The following is a 22,926-nucleotide window of genomic DNA, read 5'->3' as shown; positions in this document are numbered from 1 at the left end:
CCTGTTATGCCGCAGCCCTGTTATTAATTTGAGCAGACTGCGCTTGCAGTTGTAAATGACATTTATGTACATAAAGTAACAAGTATCAGGACTGCAGAAGCTGCCAGAGAAACCTGCAATGTTATTAGGAGAGAGGCGCAAGAATTAGCAAGTGCTGCAAGAACTCCAGGGGTTCAAGTTCTCACTCTTGTGGACACAGATTCTGGCATCAGTCCCCATCTGAAAACCATTTGACCTAAAATTCCAAAATAACAAAATGTGCACTTGTAAATCTTGTGTGGGATCAAGACTAATGAATTTGCCAGAAAATACCCTGAGGTCTCTTGGTTTATCAATTTATAGAGGTAATGCAGGCAGTCCTGCATTACTTATGGGCATAAAATGGAATACTTTTGTAGTACAGGTATGGAATCCCTTATCTGGAAACCCATTATCCAGTTCCAAATTACAGAAAGCCTGTCTCTCATAGACTCCATTATAAGCGAATAATTCTCATTTTTAAAAATGATTTCCTTTTTCTCTGTAATTATAAAACAGAGCCTTGTACTTGATCCGAACTAAGATATAATTAATTCTTATTGGAGGCAAAACAAGCCTATTGGGTTTATTCAATATTTAAATGATTTTTAGCAGACTTAAGTTATGGAGATCCAAATTACGGAAAGATCCCTTATCCAGAATACCCCGGGTCCTGAGCATTCTGGATAACGGGTCCCATACCTGTACCGTACAATGGGAACTACTGAGCTAAGGCAGTGGCCAGTAACACAATAAGAATTGCATACTTTACTGATTTTGTAAGTAGGAATAGGTAACTATTAGTGGGTATAATCATTTTTGGCAATACATGGGTCTCCAGATAGATAATTCTAAGTTTTTAACTTTTTGACGTGCCATGAAAAATAAATAGTCATTCTGAAAGCTTGTCATTTAATATATCTGATAAACATATTACCTATTGTGCAGTGTTATTCATGTATCAAACTTAAATCTACTCCCGGATTGGGTTTGCACCAGAGTTCCTGGATTCTTCCATCCCACTGTATGTCCAAACAGCTAAGGAAACTTAGAGGCATGAACAGTTTGAGCTGACGTAGGTTCCTTAAGGTCTCCCTCCTAGTGTGTGTTACTCATTTCTCCAGCGCCTGAGAGAAAGCACAATCCAAAATGAAGACGTTGGTGGTGGCCTTGATTCTTATGGTGGCTTTGGCTATTTTTACTGGTAAGTGTGCAAAGAAATTTGCAGCTATTGCTTGAAACTGTAAATGTCTTTTCAATCAGTATATTTTTTTTAATCACCAAATGGGCATAGATAACTTAAGAATAATTATGTACTGCACAGAAACTGAAAAAGATTGATAGATAGATGATAGATAGATACATACATAGATATAGATAAGACATATACACAAATATTTAGCTAGATGAATACAGATAGATAGGTATAGATGGACATAGACCAAGATAGATACAGACATATATATATATATATACAGTATATATATGTGGACACACACACAGCCTTTTTTTGCTTCCCATACTCTACCTATTTTTTCATTTTCTCTATGTGCATATGCACCCACATTTAAAAATTGAAAAAGAAACAGTATTATGCCGCTGATTATTAATGTAGAATATGTTTACATCTGAAAAAAAAAACAAACTAAAACAAACTAAACTTACGTTCCAAATGTTATACCTCTTTAACTAATTCTTGGATTCCGCTCTATAGAATTACCAGTACATACTAATCATATACTGTGCTTCTGATTGCAGTCAAAGCCTGAATGTTGCCATAATGCAGTTGTAAATCTATTTGTCCAAATTGAGCACCGACGTTATGCAATAATGTGGGCAATATTCTTAGCAGAGAAATATCTACATCCTGAAAGCAACTTCAGTACAACCACTGACAAATTTTATGGAAAACTTTGATCGGTCTGCTCCATATTCTGTAGAGAAGAACTGCAGACAGAACTAGTTTGTTAATGACACCCATATGCTAACTAAACAGGTTGAAAATTCCACTCATTCTGTGGAATGTGCTGTCCCCAGAGGATGCGCTTGCTCTGAAAGGAGACTTTGTCTATTCATAAGAACAGACTGCACTTCTTTGCACAGGAAGATGAATCCTTTCACTTCGGAGAGACTATTTCGTGCCTTGCATGAATTTTTAACTTAAAGTTATATAGTAGTTGTAGTTCTTTAGAATGTCTCTAAGCTTAAAGGGAAGCTTTAACTTCCTATTTTTCAAATGAAAATTGCCTTGAAAATGCAGATCGACAAGCTCATTAAAGGCAATTTAAAAATAAACTAGCGCCAGAGTACTGATAATAGCTGGCCCCTATGCAGTTCAAATTAGCCAACACAAGCAGTACTAAAAGGCAAAGTTTGCCCAGGTTCACTTACCCATAGCCACCAATTAGATGTTAGTTTTCAAATAGCTGACATGTTTATTGGAAGCAAATGTTTGTTTATTACATTGCCCCAACGGTGTCTGGTGAGCCTGAGGGCCCATAGCCAATAGGTATGTAATTAAAGCTCATTAAATTGGTTATCTGGGCCCTGTAAGTCATTATTTCAAGTATAATCACAATAGTAGGTGCATAAAAGTGGGGAATCCAAGATTTTAATTAGTCTTTCCCCTGATCTGGTGCTGTGGTAGGTGCTAATCCTTTAACAAGCCTTTCCTTATGTTCCAAAGTAGTTTATGAACCAAACAGCATCATACAGTAACTGTGGGCGTATATTTATCATGCTGTGTAAAAAGTGGAGTGAACCATTACCGGCGTTGTTGCCCAGGACAACCAATCAGCAATTAGATTTCAACAGTTAGAAAACCAAAGCAAAGCATCTGATTGGCTGCTATGCTCAACATCACCAGTGATGTTTTACTCCACTTTTTACACAGCATAATAAATATACCCCCAAGTGCATTATGATTAAATTACTCACAGGATCTGCATGTATAGGGTTTTACTTGGCATTCTGCAGAATAACAGTGTCCTGATAAGAACAATATTGCAAATGACAGAGCTTTCTATATTTAAGTAGCACTTACATTATTTTACATATTGTAATCTAAAGAGGCCAGTTTGTGCCCTCTACCTGCATCCTTAATTACATATCATTGAGACATGCAGGCTAGGGATTTCTGCCGGGCACAGGCCAGGAAATCTTCTACAGACATGGAGCTCAAAGCAGCACTAGGCAGCTTGTCCTTACCATCTTCTGTAGGGCTGTACCTTGAAAGCTGTATAGGCACTTTTGTGCCCTTAAGTGCTTTGGCACAGTATTTCCATTCTTCTCTATACAGATAGTGCTGTGGCATCCATAGAGAATACAAGCGCCAAATGCAAATCAGAGATTCATAACCACATTTCTTTTAAGTGGTGAGGTCTTGGTGGATATATATACATATAGTAAATAAGGATATTATAAGTCATCAAGAAGTCCCACGACCATAAAAGTATGATGGCAAAGGCACACATCATCATATTTTACTACAGGGGGATAAACGTCAATGACGGCAGGCTTCTGTTATAAAGCATTCCTATGCTGCTTTATTCATTATATCATTTATCAGTGAGTAGTACCTTTGTCACAGAAGCAATATACTCAGTACAGGTATGGGACCTGTTATCCAGAATGCTCATGACCTGGGGTTTTCCAGATAAGGGATCTTTCCGTAATTTGGATCTCCATACCATAAAGTCTGCTAAAAATCATTTAAATATTGAATAAACCCAATAGGCTTGTTTTGCCTCCAATAAGGATTAATTATATCTTAGTTGGGATCAAGTACAAGGTACTGTTTTATTATTACAGAGAAAAAGAAAATCATTTTTAAAAATTAGAATGATTTGCTTATAATGGAGTCAATGGGAGATGGCCTTTCCGTAATTCACAACTTTCTGGATAACGGGTTTCCGGATAAGGGATCCCTACCTGAACTCTGAATCTGGAATGTCATTTGTTCACTGCAGATGCCTCCCCAATTCTACCTGAGAAGCAAGCCAAACAGGTCTTAAGAGCCAAGCGATCGGATAGAGAAAGAAAAGCTGGACATCGCGATGAGCCGATGAGAGTAAGTTTCACTGTATTGTACAGTACAACATCAAAAAACAATTATTTTATCTGGTTTTGACAAACCCTGTCATATATATCTATAATTTTGGCATGGAACAAAGTCTGAGGTTGCTATCAGATGGGTAAATACAACATTGATTGCCACTGCTTTTTATATACAGTAACAATGGTCAAAACAGAAAACTGTCTCAGAATGTCACCCTCTATGATATCAAATGGATTATCCAGTGTTGGGGGTACCCATTGATTTAGGTTTGATGAGGGGTACTATACACAGTACTACCAGTGTATATCAGTGGCAAGCAAGCAGCCAAACAAGTTCAGTTAAGAATTAATAGCAATTATAGACTCCTATTAAAAATAATAATATATTTTGCCCCAAAAATTTACATTAGGGCGAAGCAGGATCTAAAGCAGAAGCAATAGTCAATCAAATACAACCCCTCCCAATGGGGTGCATATATGTGAGCATAGATATACTAACAACGATCCCTATAAGCTGTGTGCTTGTGCGGGCACACACACATTTCTAGGCCAGTGCACACATCAAATGGGGGCGCACACAAAATTTTGTATTTATTCTGGCCTGTGCACATAGTTTTTAAAAATGCACGCACGAGTTTAAAATGTGCGCACAATATAATTTTATTTTTTTGAGCACATAGGCATAAATGAATTGGAGGGAACATCGTATAAACACACACACCTATACAGAGCTATGACTACATGCTCCTGAAGAAGGTCCCTTTGGGGGACAGAAACTTCCAGGCACTATTTTAATAAATCTAATTGATTGCTAAATCTAACTGAACCCTGTAAATGCTTTTAATTTTTTTTGTCAGAAGAAGATGGCAAATAATGCAAAAACTATAATAAATTAAACATGAAAACCAGTTGAAAACTTGCTAAGAACTGGGGGGTGCCAAAATGTTAGACACCACCCCTAGTAGGCTGAGCTGACAAGTGAGCATGCCCAGTAGCCAACAGCCAAAGTAATTTGCCAAGGGAGGGGGAGGAGTGCTTGGAGGAGGAGGAGAAGGAATCCTGAGTGATTAAGGGGATGCTGCAGCCTTACTATTAACCTTTAAACAACCAGAGTGGCAGGTGTTTAAAGATTTCAAAAAGGGTGTTCACAGCTTTATTTTTTTGTGGCGGGTTTACATGTCCTTTAAACGCATTAACAGAATCTGCCATCACAACATCACTAGGAAGGGCATTCCCCAACCTCACTGCCCTCACTGTGAAAGATCTCTTCCTCTAACCTAAAAGGGGGCCGCATATTCTTTCCATCTCCTTTAATTGGCATTTAAGGCCTCATTTGTAGCTCTTTACTAGAGCTGGTCAATGTACTATATGCTGGAGCTGCATACATCAACTGCTGGTGCATAGCGGTATGGTGGAAGCTGAAAGGAGAACTGGGGGTAATGTACCTTACAGAGGTATAGGGGAAGCAAGGAATGGAAGAATATTTAAAGGGGAACTCAGATTCTGAACTAAAATTCCTATCATCGTAATCTGTTCCTCCAAAAAGTATGAACAAATACCATTTTATATGCTAAAATCCAGCTGCAAAACAGGTCTTCTCTTTCTGCATCATTTGAAATCCTGGCAGGAGAGGAGGGACTAAAACTTTGATTTTACAAATTGAAACAACTTCTCTACAGCTTACATACAGCATGCAGGAACTACATAACCCACAATGCATTGCACTGTGATTATTGAAATCGCGTGTGCAGGGAATTGTGGTATTACTAGATTGCAGGTTGGAGGCAGGCTAAGGACAGTCAACTACTTTTACATTTTTTTGGAGTCTCAAAGTAGTCAGCCAGATCAGCAGGAGAACAGGGGGCTAGGCTTAGGTAATATTTGCAAACCATATTATTACATTAAAAATAATGAAAAGGCTGCATATTTTGTAATTGATGTATATTGCCCTTATCGCTTTCTGTACAGCAGGCTAAATGTGAGGGCTAAAAAACAGCAACTGGAATATCACACGGAGTGTCTCAGATGATATAAAGTTATGGGAAAGCTTTGCCTATACACCAGGCCATGGATTAGCACTAGGCCCCTTTTATATACCATCAAATAGCTGCTGTGACAGCACAGGGAGAAGTGTTGCCAGCACAGAGCACTTTATTTTGCTGATGATTTCTCACTGATGCCTTAAAGTATTTCCATCTGACTCCTGAGAGCCTGTACTGCCTCAGTCGGCTTGTTATGTTCTAGCTCCACAAGCTTATCATTATGCCAGCATGAAAGCTAGCTGGGGCCAAAGGATACATTGGCAGCTCCCAAAACCTGCAGCAGGCAAACTGATGTGGAACTACAGATCCCAGAATCCCCTGACAGCATACCACTAAATCTTGCAACTGCAAAAAGGAATCATTTTTCCTGTTTAGTGCTAGTCCCGTTAGAGCTTAGTGTTGTAGATTAGTAGTTATATTCTCTCTAAATCTAAAACAATGTGCAACAAAGCATATCCCTTTTTCTATACTGTTTTACCCTTAGATATATATTCTTCGTGTAAATACATCATTAATCATTAATGAAAATGCAATCTGGATTTTGCATACCGTATTCTGCTATTTAGGTACATGGGTCTCTGCACTCTGTTTCGGAGCTGCTGCTTCACTTGTTAATCAGAGATGTGTTGGTGAGGGGTGAAAGGCACCTACCCCCTAACTTACGCACCATGACCTGGCTGCTATTTGACCAGCTTATCCGATAAATCACCAGCTAGGGCAGGGCCCGAATTACTAATTAGACAGTAAATTTGTAATACCCTATAGATCCCTCCCTTCCTTCCCTGACTCCTACTGGCTTTTCAACTGGGGATACTAGAACAAAGATAACATGAATATATATACAGCTATAACCTGGCAATGCTACCAGGCATTACAGACAGTCAAGAAAATGTTAACTACGCTAAACTTAGCATTTACAACACTGTAGAGTGCCATCTACTGGCAGAATGCAAATATACAGTATGCTGAACTAGACCTCTTTTATATAGCACTCCACATGCTGGGAGGATACATCTGTACACTGTTATTTACTTTTATATCTGCTGGGAGGATAATCTAAACACCATAATATACTTTTATAGAGCTCCACCTGCTGGGAGGATACAGCTATAAACTGTAATATACTTTTATAGCGCTCCACCTGCTGGCGGAATACATGTATATGTTGTAATATAGTGCGCCACCAACTGGCAGTATGCACCTGTACACTGTAATATTCTTTATAGCACTCTACCTGCTGGCAGCATGCATGTAAATGCTGTAATCTAGCACTCCACCTGCTGGCAGGATGAATCTGCATACTAAAATATACTTTTATAGTGCTCCACCTGCTGGAAAATTGCATGTATATGCTGTAATGTAGGGCTCCACCTGCTGGCAGGATGCATGTATATGCTGTAATATAGCGCTTCACTTGCTGGCTGAATGCATCTGTATACTGTAATATACTTTTATAAACACCACCTGCTGGCTGGATGCATGTATAAAAAAGTATTACTGCCATATTACAGAACCTTAGTCAGTGTGATTTAGATCTCTCCCTGTAAAGGAGAAGGAAAGTTTAAATCACCAGCAGTGTCCCAGTAATGCTAGCAGCTTAGATGTTACCCCTGTTAGGTGCTCCTCTTGTTCTTATTCTTTAAAAGAAGCACCAGCCCAAAGTACAGCTTGTAGAGCATCTGCCTTCTCTCCCAGGTGTGCTCCCTCTGAAGGGTACATGTGCACTACAGAAATTTCTGACAAATTCTGTACTGTGCATGCTCAGGCCCAAACTGACACCTGGAGGGAGATGTTAGCATCCCCCTGGGTTGGTGCATTTTCTGAAGAAGAGGGGGCACAAGCCGGGGTAACAGGCAAGTGACTAGAACCAATAAGGACTAACAACTTGGCAGCCCCCTGATTATTTTACATTTCCTTCTCCATTAAACCCAAATATATTAATCTACAGCTGGAAGGACATAACATTTAGGTGCATGTAGCAACTGCATTGGTTTCATATACATGTCCAGCTGGTTCTCAGAGGACAATGAGATTTGTGTAAACAGAACAAATATACCCCATTTTAGTAAATATACATTAATATATAAGTGCATAACCGTGACATGTGCAGGAAATGTATTTTCGGAATATTTGGAAGTATTATTGCAAGTGGTGGAAGCTGCATTGTTGCTCGTTACAGCAACAACGTTTTTGTTTCAATATGGACATATCTAATAATTATACATACTCAGAAGGGGTCATTCATGACTGATTAGTGTAGTTTCAGACACTCAAGTTTGCTGCAGTCAGTTGTGCAAACAGTCCCATTCATTAAAGGTACTTGCATCAAAAAGTTTCATATTTCTTTACATAGTTGCACTTAGTCCCATTCAGTCCCCCATGCCCCCTGGAGCTGCCACCACCTCCTAATCAGTCCACTTGCATCTAAAGAATCAGACGCAAATTACATTTTGATGCCTTTGCATATAATTACAACACTGCAACACATATCAAATATCTAGCAGCACAGTATTTCCCAGCTTGCCACCTTATACAATATTGAGTATAGATGTGCTTGAAGTTCACCTTTAAAATAACTTTAAAATATGTAAAAAGTTTTGTTGTTATAAGTATGTAATAATTATTTATTATATATGTTATATTGGTTTCTGCAAGTTTGACATAGGAGATGTCTTATTCAAATTGTTCTACTTACAAGATAGCAGTGAGAGCAGTAGTACTGCTTTCCATTAGTGTTGCCTCACGTGGACCAGACTGATAGACTGACTGAAGAAGGCTCGAGCAAAAGCAGCTCCCAGAAATGGCACACCCATTGTTTTAATGTCCACCCCCCACCTTTTCAATTATTCACCTGTATTGGAACCTGTATTTTACAGTTCACCTACTTTGTCTATGAAGTTTCTCATTCATCCAGGTCATGATATACAGTGTCTAGTAGAAATATGTCTAAAGCAACTGGACTTTTCTGAGTTTTTTCTTGAAAACGTTTCACCACTCATCCGAGTGGCTTCTTCAGTTCAGAGCCACTCGGATGAGTGGTGAAACGTTTTCAAGAAAAAACTCAGAAAAGTCCAGTTGCTTTAGAGATATTTCTACTAGATACTTCACCTACTTTGCTTCCCTATTCATTTTTCCCCATGCATGTGTGAATGTGTTGCAGATGCACAGGTTTATTATTTATTTCAGACTTTAGTTACCCTTTAAATAATACAAATTAAAAAAAAATTGTATATATATTACTGAGCTTTTTTAATTCTAGGAAGTAGCTTAGGCTTGTTCCCTTGTTCCTTTGGCCACAGTCCTTATTTTGATTGCAAGCTCCTTACAAATACAGGCATTTGGAACAGCTGCTGCCAGATTGGTCCATTCTACACGGAGCTGGCAGCCACAATGCTGCAGATAATGGTCATTTTGTAAAAAACCCATGTTTTTACACTTCAGCAGGATATTGAAAGCTCATAAAAAAGATTTGGCGGAATAACGGAGCTATAATACGGAGTCTTATAAAAGTTTAACATACTCTCTGGGAGTGTCGCTTGTTGCGCTCAGCTATTACAGCAATACGTTGACTGGATCAGATCCTTGCTGGAGGGGATGATTTGGAAGGCATGTAGAACTGGTGTTGGACCATGAACTTTCAAAGGGACTGTTTTGCATCAGATGGCCAAATCATAAAACTCTGCCTAAAGCTAAAAACGAGGAAAGGGCCAACACCTAAATACTGAGCCAAAAGGAGATGTTAGTTCATTTATCCAGACAACCAATTATATCAATTATGTAAAAGGGAACTAATAATAGGAGCGCATTAACAAAAGATGCAAAGTACTTCAACAGATTCACTATTTTGACATTTGGCCTTCTCCGACCTACCCAGAATCCCATGTTGGCCATCCCAGAATGCACTGCTATAGAGCTATAACAGCCTGCATACAGTGCATTATGTTTGTTCCTTATAAGAAGAGACGTAGAATTCTGGGTTTGTGCAGGGTGCATCTTTCCCTAAGCAGGGAGTCAGAACAGCTGTGTATATTACAATAGCATGAGTAGGGAGTCAGAGGAGCCAATATGGTTGTACAGGTATAGGACCTGTTATCCAGAATGCTCAGGACCAAGGGTATTCCGGAAAAGGGGTCTTTCCGTAATTTGGATCTCCTCACCTCAAGTCTACTAAAAAACAATAAAATATTAAACAAACACAATAGGACTGTTTTGCCTCCAATAAGGATTTATTATATCTTAGTTAGGATCAAGTACAAGGTACTGTTTTATTATTACAGAGAAAAGGGAATCATTTAACCATTAAATAAACCCAATAGGGCTGTTCTGCCCCCAATAAGGGGTAATTATATCTTAGTTGGGATCAAGTACAGGTACTGTTTTATTATTACAGAGAAAAGGGAATCATTTAACCATTAAATAAACCCAATAGGGCTGTTCTGCCCCCAATAAGGGGTAATTATATCTTAGTTGGGATCAAGTACAGGTACTGTTTTATTATTACAGAGAAAAGGGAATCATTTAACCATTAAATAAACCCAATAGGGCTGTTCTGCCCCCAATAAGGGGTAATTATATCTTAGTTGGGATCAAGTACAGGTACTGTTTTATTATTACAGAGAAAAGGGAATCATTTAACCATTAAATAAACCCAATAGGACTGTTCTGCCCCCAATAAGGGGTAATTATATCTTAGTTGGGATCAAGTACAAGGTACTGTTTTATTATTACAGAGAAAAGGGAAATACATTTTAAAAGTCAGAATTATTTTATTAAAATGAAATCTATGGGAGACGGGCTTTCCGTAATTCAGAGCTTTCTGGATAATGGATTTCCAGATAACTGATCCCATACCTGTACATTGCTTACTACAGGGAATACAAATGCTGGTATAGTTTTATGATATCTCCCTGTATAGACTACAAGCAAATCTGGGGACTGTAGAGGAATAGCTATGTTGGTATAGTTCATTAATATCTCCCTGTATAGCCTGTGCCCATAATAGGCGCTGTTTCTGCAGAACTGTGCTTAGTACAGTGAAACTGGTGTGCTGACACAGTTTTATGGTATATCCTTGTACAAACTGCAAAGGCTGTTCCTGCACAATTGTGTTTAGTGGAAAAATAAACAGCTGTTTTGCCATAATTACAGATATGGGATCCGCTATCCGGAAACCTGTTATCCAGAAAGCTCCAAATTAAGGGAAGCCCGTCTTCATTTTAATCAAATAATTCAAATATTTAAAAACTATTTCCTTTTTCTCTTTAATAATAAAACAGTGACTTTTACTTGATCACAACTGATATAATTAATCCTTACTGGAAGCAAAACATTCCTATTGGGTTTATTTAATATTTAAATGATTTTTAGCAGACTTAAGGTATGGAGATCCAAACTATGGAAATACCCCTTAATCTGGAAAACTCCAGGTCCCCAGCATTCTGGATAACAGGTCCCGTACCTGTATATGGCAACCTTCTATAAGACTATTATAATTTTGATTTTCTATAGACTTACTTCAATGCAGACCAGGCTTGACTCATTACACACAGGAATCACTGAGTATTTCATATGTTCAACCGGTTTCAGGCTGAAAATATTATCCAAGTACTGCTCTGCTGAAATGTAATACACTGTGTTCCACTTACAGTTACTGCCCCGCTAGTTTCCACCTTAAAATACTCCCCTATATAAGTGCTGTAACTATAAACTATATTCAATAAGTTAAAGAAGATTGCTTAGTCAGATAGTTTTGGGGGCCATTAATATAATGATAATGTTTTCCATTATACAATACATTGTCATTCATTTCATTACCATTACAGGCCAATTAATATAATAAAGAGTAAAGATGTGCACAGGAGCTGCAATGTGATAGAGTGACACAGTGTTGAACTGCAGTATACACTGATGGCCACCAGAGGTCACTGCTGATTAATATGTAAAATTAATTCTAAGTTTGTGAACAAATTTCATATAATAATATGAAACTGATGTTGAAACCATCTTCTTATAGTACTAATATTACAATAAAATGTGCGTTCTATATGGGTATAACCAATGCCCACCGGAGACCACAGGCACATTCCAGTGGTTAGCTAAATTAAAATTAACTTAGTTGTTAAAAACATTTGCCTATGATCTGTTTATACTTGGATTAGTTTTTCACAACTCCAAGGGAAGGAGTACAAGGGAACCTACACAGGTGCTGCCACCTTTTGGTAACACTCACTTCTATATGAACATCCTCTGCTGATGGCTGAGTGGGAAATAAACATGGAGTTGCCTACATACATCCAGCACACACACATACAGAAGGCTCCTGGAATGGTGAATAACAAACAAGAATTTGGAATGAAGGGACAAGTAATGGTGTGAATAGACTGTAATTTTTTTTATACAGCAAATCAAGTATACTTTGTGGTTAACCATTGCAGGCTGGTCATCCTCATCAGTCTTTAACCAGTCCCCTCCCAAAGATAGACGATAGTGCTACGCCTTGACATAACCCCAGGAAGCATCTCTCTGAACTGAATAATTACAGAAACAAGGCATTGCAATTAACAACTGCCTTGAGGTTTTGTCACTTCCGGGGCTGCCTTAGAGTCCGGCAGCAAGTACACAAGCACAATTTGTACTTCACTGAATAAGAGTTCTGGGCCCATACCCCCATGGGTTCAAGTGGACGCATGGTGGGGTGGGTCTTGTGGCGTTTGGGGGTGGCCTAGATGCAAATCTTGGGCCATGCAACCCTATTTATGCCACTGCCCTTGCTAGAGTAACTGCAACTACAGGTATGGAATCCCTTATGCGGAAACCCATTATCCAGAAAGCTTTGAATTACGTAAGGCCTGTATCCAATAGACGACAAAAGCACTGGCACTCAGAGCTGAAAACAGGACTAGCCCTTTAAAAAATCTTTATTGCGGAAGTGCAACGTTTCGGGGCAAAGTGACCCCTTTATCAAGCAAAGTGGTCACTTGCTAAAGAGGTCACTTTGCCCAGAAACATTGCACCTCCGCAATAAAGATTTTTTAAAGGGCTATTCCTGTTTGCAGCTCTGAGTGCCAGTGCTTTTGTCGCTATTTGGAATTTTTGGGAGGGTGCCGATCCCCCCAGCAGTGTGTACCGAGCGCTGAATTGGTTTGGAGAGTCAAGGGTGTGCGAGGAAGGTCTTTTGTTCGTTTCTGTCTCCCATAGACTCCATTTTAATCAAATAATATAGAATTTTAAAACTGATTTGCTTTTTATCTGTAGTAATAAAACAGTACCTTTTAATTGATCCCAACTAAGATATAAATAATCCTTATTAGATGCAAAACCATCCCACTGGGTTTAATTAATATTTTATTGATTTTTTAGTAGACTTAAGGTATGGTGATCCAAATTACGGAAATACCCCTTTTCTGGAATTCCCTTGGTCCCGAGCATTCTGGATAACGGGTCCTATACCTGTACTATGTAACCCCTATTTGGCTGTATTAGTCAAATTGTCCAGCTAGTGATAGAGCAGGGGGTACATGTGACTCTCTATCTTCAGGATGAGCCTTCGCAAAGTGGAAGTGACTATACGGAGGGTGTTGTGCAACTACACCTCCCACTGCAACGTGTATGTGAAAAGTGCAATAAGTAAACAGGTGGACGCCAGCAGCTCTTGCAAACAAAAGATAACTATTTGTCCTAGACAAATGATGGTAATGCAGGGCAAATCAGTTACTTACCCTTGAGGAGGTATAACAGGATTTCAGCAATACAATTGATGTTAAAGCAGATCAAGCAGTTGAAGTATGGTGTCCATCGGTTTATTCCTCTCATATAGAGTTTGGGCACGGTCAGGGCCGGATTTCAAATCCAGGCACCCGAGGCCCCCCCCCCCGCGCGCATGCGCAAACAAACCTCTGTAGCGCAGGCTGCTTCTAAAAGCTCAGACTCAGGCACAGCTGCCTACACACCAATATTACAGCTAAAAAATACATTTGTTGGTTCAAGAGTAACATTTTAAATGGTAGAGTGAATTATTTGCTATGTAAACAGTGTTATTTAAAATTAAAAAGTACACCATAAAAATCATGACAGGTGGCTGAAATTCTAGCTATCGGAGTAACAGATCTTGCAGATGACAGAAATTAAAAAGCCCTTGTTTATATCACGGCACAATTTTAAGCCTTTAATAAGATTATTCTTTACAAGTACCAAAAGGTAGCAAGAAGTAAAAAATCAGTGGCTTAGCCAGAAAGCGGCAGGCATTGCAAAAAAATCTTGAGGGGTCCGGCACACACAGGTACCTAGCCACCGCCCTTCCCTGTCCTCTTATACCCGTACGCTAATGTTATGAGCGCTAGCTGCTTAATATTAAGATGCAAGCACACATAACTTCGCTGACAGCTATAGAGGAAGTGAGCCCCCCCTGTCCCCACTAATATGTTTATTTTGTACCATCAATAAAGATCAACAGGTATTTAATACTAAATTGTATAAAGTAAAAACAAGTGATTAACTTCCATTTTTTGTAACTGGTGTTTTTATGCTATGCAGTCCTTCTAATTATGGAATCACAAGTCAAAAACCATTGCTAATTAGATTAATAAATGCCAAGCACTGTTAATACACAGCGAGCTGTTCATGGCTAATGGCAGCGTACAGTCCTGACATTTCATTTAGGTGGCAGGGAGAATACTATAAATTTGTCCATTTTTTCAGTGCTATTGACACCGTGTTAGGCTTTCATTGGATTATGTTGCCTTTTCCATGAGATGATGTATGTGAGATGCACTATTACAGAGCCCTCCTTAGTGTGAAAGTGTAACGTGATACAATGTGACTTTTGGACATGAGTAATGCCACTAATCTTTTTCCTTGGCCATTACTGGGTGGGGGGGCTCCAGTCTTTCTCGGGGGGTTGACGTCCGCTTTTGCTTGGCAGCCGGATTCTCACCAGGGTGGTGTGAGCAAAATGTGCTGCGAATGGCCCATGCACGTCAGAAATTAGATCCAAAGTACATGAAGAGGAGGTTTTGAGAAAGATAATTAGAAGTGTGAGATTCTGGGTCTATGAGTCAACTGCTGCGTGACTTACAAGTTAATGTCAAGCCCCATAGAAATGAAGGGCTTGTTACTTGCTAAGGAAAGGGGCTTTCTATAGACAAGAGTCTGAAAACAAAAGCATTTTTATTGGAAGCCAGCAGGTGCCCATTTGGCAGTAGGTATTCACGAGACTCCGTCAGAACCTCAGGAGGCACTTCTATTCCAGAGGTCTTAGCCACCCACAGAAGGTTAATAGCTCTTCAGCAGAAATGTCTCTTTGACTTACTACTGCGGGTTAGCATAATGCTCTTCCTTTTGCAGTACGGAAATCCTCCCATATTTACAGATCACTAGGACAGAGGTATGGTAAGGAGCCGGGGGGATCTTGGTAGTGGGAAACTGCTGCTGGGCTGTTAGTAGCCCCTGTTCACAACCTACGTTCACAGCCTATAAATAATCCATACAAAGTTCTGCAGTCAGTCCTTCTCTGCCCTTTCCAGGTTTAGGGTGAGAAGACCATACAAGTACAACTTCCTTAAAGAAGACATATTGGATAAATTGGAAAAACCCTAATTTTGTAGGCAATTATGAATAACATATGGTGCTGGTTTCACTTTGTGCTAAAAATTAATCCTATCTGTAAAAATGGCCCCTTTATTGGAGCTCCCTATAGACCCTATCAGTTCTCTGTCTGTGTTTGAAATGAAGGGTGGGTGTGTCCTAACGGTCCCGGCCAGAAGTACAGTAGGAAGGGGTGAGCCAATCACAGCCCTGCAGTCACACAAGCAAAGACAGGCTTCAGTTCCCTATCAGGTCAGCCTAGCTGCTGATTGGTTCCTATCTTATAGTGTAGCCACCGGCCCCCCTGCACATCCAGAGAATTCAGCCAACAGGAAGTGGAACAGGTGGGCGGGACTGATGGGGTTTTGGGGGAATTTCTCAATAAATAAGTCAGAAACACCACTTTTTTAAGCTCCTTCTATATCTAGAGGAGTATAATTCACTGGTACATTCCTAATTTTTATAGGATATGTCTCCTTTATGGCTTTTGCTTGGGAGGCAACTGTTCTCTGATTTCACCATATAAATGGAGGGAACTCTTGTTATGTTTTGTAAAACAGCTGTTTTGTTGATAGAATTGCAATACCGGTCTTCCTATATTACTATATTTCTTTCCTCATAATAGCATGTGGCATCATGCATCATTTTTAGTGCCCAAAATACCAGCCAGGTGGCAACCCTCTTTGTTAGCAAGACTGTTATTCAACTTACAGCAAATGGCTATACCACCTCTTGTTGGGATCATGTCAACCTTACTTCTGTCCCCTCGACCAAAGATGGCACCAAATCATCTTCTTCAATGTGCATTCGATAAATGGTTTTCAAACTTTGAAATTTGACAAACTGCATTTTTTATATAACTGTACAGAGCTGTAGGCCATTAGAAAGGAAATACAAATTACGTGTTGCATTTAAAGGGGCGGTTCACCTTTACATTAACATTTAGTATGTTATAGAATGTTCAATGCCTAGCAACTTTCCAATTGGTTTTCGTTATGTATTTTTTTTAACTTTTGAGTTATTTGCCTTCTTCTACCTCTTTCAAATGAGGGTCACTGACACAGGCAGCCAAAAATCTATTGCTCTGTGAGGCTATAATTGTACTGGTATAGTTAATTTTTATAACTTGCCCCTCCTGTAGTTATTCCAGTCTGTCACTCAAACCTGTGCCTGGTTGCTAGGGAAAATAAGGCCCTAGCAACCAGAAACCAGCCACTGAAATACTAAACTGGAAAGCAGATAAACAAATAGCCAAACCTGATGTTGCTGGGTTTAGAACAACTGATGCAGGGCAAGAAATTAAATCAGTTCTTTTTTGCTCAAGAGCATAAAATTAGGCCTTTGAACAAAACAGGCTTCTCAAAGGACCACTACAGCCAGTGAGAGAATCTGTTACCTCACTTAATAGATCAATGTAACCAAAGACCACATTCCACTATAGAACCCAGTTTATAATGTAACCTTGCCAATGCCTTCTGCTAAATAAAGGGCACATTAAGTACAATGGTCATTGCTGATATTTCAGGGAATAGCAGAAGTGACAAAATGCTAGTAAGTCCCAAAGATTCCCCCGTGGCATAGCTAACAGAGATACTTTTTTGTAGGTCTCTTGGTGGAGATCTAAATATTAATAATAATATAATTTCTGTGTACTGCTCCCAGTAAACTATACATGCCATGCTAAAACACAGTGGGAATATTTATTGTCAGAACGTTGCCAAAATACACTTGCAGCCAAAGCAGCTTCCAGTACACTCTGCATGGGACGGCTCAACGGCTGTGCTGCCACATGGGCATTCTTGCCCTGGGTCACCCAGACACGTGCCAATTTATATCATACTTTTCATATGGAGAATATGCAAAATTATGTTCTTCTGAATCCGCTGAGCCTGTTTCACTTAATAAATATACAGATTCTTTTAAAGAGAATACACCAAGTGAGTTGATGCAAAGCTTAAGTGAAGGCTGCTCCTATCTCTGCTGGGAAATAGGCTTAACAGATGGCTGCCAACTTGCTCCATACCCAGCCATTGCTAGTTACCCATCTGTATCAGTGGTTTGCTGCAGGTAGATTGTGCTCTATCTTTCTTTGGGTCTTAGTCGTCTTTCTCTTTTTTATTTGACCCAGCTGTTCTCCATATTTTGCCCCTGAAGCAAGTGTTTACTGGGGAAAGCACTGGTATTAGCGGCCAAGCAATTCTATGATTTCCAAGAAATATCTAACTAGATATGATTAATTGTTACTTGTGTTTCCCAACAGGAGTATATGCTATACCTTCAGCGCCTGGAACAAAGATCCGAGGAGCAGTTCTTTGAACACTGGTGGAACCCTCACTGCCAACCTCACTGCAATCGTAACATAGTCAACCCTGTCTAATTCACTTTGGAAAAGGGTAGGTCTTCTCTCTCAAATGTTTATGGTAGCTTCCATGATAAAGGTCTTTTTTTACCTTTAAATTAACTTTTAGTATTATGTAGAGAGTGATATTTTAAAACAAATTGGTCTTTAGTTTTTATTATTTGCGGTTTTTGAATTATCTACTTATTTGTTCAGCATCTCTCCAGTTTGCAATTTTGGCAGCTATCTGGTTGCTAGGATCCAACATAAGCGTGCAACCAGGCAGTGGTTTGAAAGAAAGGCAGGAATATAAATAAAGGAGGGCCTAAATAGACAGATAAGTAACAAAAATAAATAGAAAGGGAAGTTCGTGAACAAACTTCATGTTGGGTTGAAAAACGTGAAGTCACTGCATGAAATCTGATCTGTTGTTGGCTCACCCCACTTTTTCTAGCCTTGGACCACAGTTACATAGTAAATATCACTGTGCAAAGTTTGGGGACCCTGGTTTTAAAAGTGTCTGAATGGCAACAATTTAAATTTCCCCACTGAAAGTCAACAAGTGACATCTGATTGACAAGTGACATCTGGTTGATATTCAGTTTCTGCAGTAAACTGGCATAAATACATCATCTCCCCTTTTCACAAGTCTGTTACTTGCTATATGCATCTACTGCACATACTTTAATCTTGTAAGTGCCACAAATTGCAGAATTTCTGGTACTGAAAAAAAGCACATTGCTGTAGATCCTGCATGTCCTGGTGAAATTCTGGCCAGAGCCAGCATTTAAAGCCTTAGGGGGGAATGTAATAAAATTCATTAACAGAAAAAATTGGGCACAAATAAGAATAGAAATTCACATTTCGCAATGTAATATTTTTCATTAGACTTTTAATGCATTAAGAATTTTAATTGTACATTGCAAATGTGTAAGACGTGCTTGAAGATGGCGTACTTTTTTGCGCAGAAATAAAGACTTTTGCATTAAAGGAACAGTAACACCAAAAAATGAAAGTGTATAAAAGTAATTACAATATAATGTACTGTTGCCCTGCATTGCTACAACTGGTGTGTTTGCCTCAGAAAGACTACTATAGTTTATATACGTTAGCTGCTGTGTAGCCCCAGGGGCAGCCATTCAAAGGAGAAAAGGCACAGGCACATAGCAGATAACAGATAAACCCCCATTATATGGGGCTTATCTACTAGTTATCTGCTATGTAACCTGTGCCTTTTCTCCTTTTTTCCAGCTTGATTGGCTGCCCCCATGGCTACACAGCAGCTTATTTATATAGTAGCTTTTCTGTAGCAAAAACACCAGTTTTTTGCAGAGCAACAGCACATTATATTTTAATTACTTTAAAACACTTTAATTTTTTGATGTTACTGTTCCTTTAAGAAGATCCATTACAGATACTGAAATTCCCCTAATCTGAATCATTATCATCCACTTCCCCCTCTGTTTCCCTCATTATCGCACACATTGTTCCTTATAAGCAGTTTCACTACATTTAAACCCCTTATCCACTATCACACCCTGTCAATGTGCACATAGGCTTACGCAAGTTAAAAATACATATAAAATATACGGTTCATTCAAGTCAGAATGTGTCTTAATTATAGAAGTGCAAAGCCCTGCCTAGCAACTCCTTGTGACACAGCATTCATGACAGCGAAATACACACATGCTGGTGAAAAAGGTATTGTTCCAGGGCTGATTAGGGGCCATGGTATAATAAATACAGCTGTAAAATCATTATAGGTTTGTGAAGTGCCACTCAAGACAGATTAATTAAATACTGCTGTGTTCCTACAGCTTTCTGATACTAACTGTAGATACAGTATAAGCAGCAGACTAATAAAACTCAAAGGGTACATTTGGGGAGAGGGAGACAATTTGTACATAAGGTGGGCAATGGAATAAGGCCTCTCTGTAATGCAGACAGGCCACACGCAGGTTCCCGTGCTTAGGCCACACAGCTAAACATAACATGGCTGCAAGGGACTGTGGGTAGGCATTTTCCAAATGATCCCATAAACAAAGCAATTTTTTTTTCGGAAATCAGACTTCACATTTATGGGAGATTCTCAGAAAGTGATGCTGATTCCTAATCTCTGTTATTTAGGAGTTATTTTTTTTCCAGAGCGATAGGAAAAAAAAAACCTGATAAAAAAGAGCAGCCTGAGTTCCAAACAGGAGACTGGAGACTGTGGTTTCGCAATCCTCCAAAATCTGCTGTCGTGATTTATTGACATTGCTTGGCTGGGTTCACATAAACATCCATGTACAATTTGATTTAAAAAATACAAGTATAAAGGAGATACTGGTTATAATATATTATGAGAATAAAACAGAACCTTAAAGGGGTAGTTGACATTTAAGTTAACTTTTACGATATCATAGAATGGCTGATTATTATCAACTTTTCAAGTGGTCTTCATCTTTTATTTTTTTATAGTTTTGGAATAATTTGCCTTTTTCTGATTCGTTCCAACTTTCAAATGTGGGTCACTGACCCCAGCAGCCAAAAAAGAGTTGCTCTGTGAGGCTAAAATTATATTATTATTCCTGTCTCTCATTCAAACCACTTCCTGGTTGCTAGGGTAAATTAGACCCCAGCAACCAGATAGCTGCTGAAAATCCATACTATGGATACACCTTATAACAGCACCCTTGTAATCTTTTAATTTATCAATCAAATGCTTTCCTAAAAGATTATAAGGCAGCATAGAAATCCTCTAATATTATTCTGGGTAATGTATATTCAGGGTAATGTTATGTTTTTCACTTTTTATGTCCTTGAACAAAATATTCTGGACATGTTAACTCATGTAACTCAAAACATAATCTGACAAACATTTTTCTTTCTAGGCCTTGATTTGGACCAAGAAGATAAGAGATGCAATATATAAATGAAGACGAAATCTGCCTCCATACTTAGATTACCCTGAATAGCATCAACCAGCCATATGACTAAACATTCTAACACTTAACACCAAATCACAATTGGACACTGGCGTGGAACTAGCCTAATAGGATCTCACTATACTTTATGGCTGACTCCTTTGCTGTGACAATTTATAAACAGTTTAACTACACCTGGAGCAAACTTAGTAATTATTTCACTGACCCCAAACTATTTGAAGGGTTTCTTTGGATTTATACCCCCCCCCCTTGCTTTCTCTCAGTGTAGGAATAAATCTTAGTATATAACCAAAACTAAAAATTACTCCAGCCCTTTTTATTTCTTATCCCCTGTTCCTAAAGCAGTGCAGTTTGGAACACAGTGCTGAAAGATCTATTTGTGCCTGTGTTTGGTAGAAGTGGTAACATTTACACCCCAGGGTTTTATATTAAGTTGTGATGCCTGATCAGCTTCCAATTTTTGCAACATTTTTTGATTCTTGAAAATAGTTGTGCAACTTTTGTTAAGTGTTATGTTCTTAGTGCCTTGGCTTGAATTTTCTTGCTGGTATCTGCTCCTTTCTTTTATCTAGAAAGCAAATACATTTGTGCATAACAGGTAGAAAAGCTGCAGTAATATACATTAATACATACACTTTTACCCAATTACTAGCATATTTCAGTGCAGTAACTCTTAACCAATCAGCAATAAGCTTTTATTTTTCAAATGAAGTTAGAATAATAAAAGTAAATGCCTCAATGGTTTCTGCACACAAATTCACACATTGATTCAAAACAAAACACAAAAATATATTTTTATCTAAAAAAAAAAAAAGTCCATGTCCAGGTGCAAAGGAAAAAAAAGATCCATTCAGTAATATAATAAGGATATATCTAATTTCCCATTAGAGTTTGTCCCTTGCCTAACAAGCTATTCAATCTTACATATAAATATATATATCTTTTTATATATCATATATATATCTATATTAAATATTTCTAATACTGAGTTATTAAAATAAATGCTATCATTTGAATGTTTGCTCTTTTGCCATGTGTAAAATATGAAAATAAAAAACAGCAGATTGTGATGTGTGGATTTATTGATGATGTTTTTGTCTGGTATGGGTTTATTGCAGTCATCCTCAAACTACGATCCACGGGCCGAATACGGCCCCCCAAAACAATTTACCCGGCCCCCACTATGATCTGATGCGAGGATGCAACGGGAGAGGGAGGACGCAGGGGGGGTGGGAGGATGCAGGGGAGAGCTGGAGGAAGGGGGGCCAGAGGAAGTAGCGGGGAGCGGGAGGACACGAGGGGAGCAGGAGGACGCAGGGGGGGAACAGGAGGACAAAGGGGGATGGGAGGATGCAGGGGGGAGCCGGAGGATGCAGAGGGGAGCCGGAGGAAGCAACGATGAGTGGGAGGATGCAGGGGAGAGCCAGAGGAAGCAGCAGTTAGTGGGAGGACATGGGGGGAGCGGGAGGACGCAGGGGGGAGCCGGAGGAAGCAGCGGGGGCGTCAGGATGCTGGGAGGAGCCGGAGGATGCATGGGGGAGCTGGAGGAAGCAGGAAGATGCAGCAGGGAGCGGGAGGACGCAGGGGGGAGGACTTTAGTCCGGCCCCCCCGACAATCTGAGGGACCATGAATTGGCCCACCCCTTCTCTAGATGCTGAACAATACCTTCCAGCATCCCCTCAACAGCCTTTCCAGAATTAAGATTACACATGGTTTCTTTGGTTAAAAATATGACATTACCAATCACCCTGGCTCTTTTTACCAGTCCTTGATTATGAGTAGATTCTGACATTGTATTGATAGTGGAAAAAGCCATGACAGGTTGAGATTTCATATGATGTATTCAAAAAGCAAATCCTTTTGGTTACACCTTACATCGTAGTGCACTGCTGGATCATGGTTTGCAGGCATGTTGTATAACCTTTCACCACCAAAAAAAAAAGTGGCTTTAATTTTACATGC

General features: G+C 39.3%; 2 protein-coding genes across 3 annotated transcripts in view; one reads left to right on the top strand and one right to left on the bottom strand.

The window, feature by feature from the left end:
• LOC105945278 overlaps positions 1–22,926 on the bottom strand; it is a 42,585-nt gene that overhangs the window by 10,559 nt on the left and 9,100 nt on the right. For both annotated transcript variants that reach the window (XM_031894326.1, XM_031894327.1), the window contains exon 3: positions 956–1,145. The gene's annotated coding sequence lies outside the window, so the exon portion shown is untranslated. The remainder of the gene's footprint in view (positions 1–955; positions 1,146–22,926) is intronic.
• c17orf67 (chromosome 17 open reading frame 67) lies at positions 1,141–22,030 on the top strand. Its single transcript, NM_001113068.1, is given in 4 exon segments — positions 1,141–1,222; positions 3,987–4,087; positions 17,959–18,091; positions 20,910–22,030. Coding segments are annotated over 3 exon segments (273 nt in total). The 5' UTR covers positions 1,141–1,167; the 3' UTR covers positions 18,076–18,091; positions 20,910–22,030.

This window comes from Xenopus tropicalis, chromosome 10, assembly GCF_000004195.4.
Source record: "Xenopus tropicalis strain Nigerian chromosome 10, UCB_Xtro_10.0, whole genome shotgun sequence".
NCBI lineage: Eukaryota > Metazoa > Chordata > Amphibia > Anura > Pipidae > Xenopus > Xenopus tropicalis.
The sequence above is the reverse complement of the archived record's forward strand: the minus strand, read 5'-3'. Positions and strand labels throughout refer to the sequence as shown.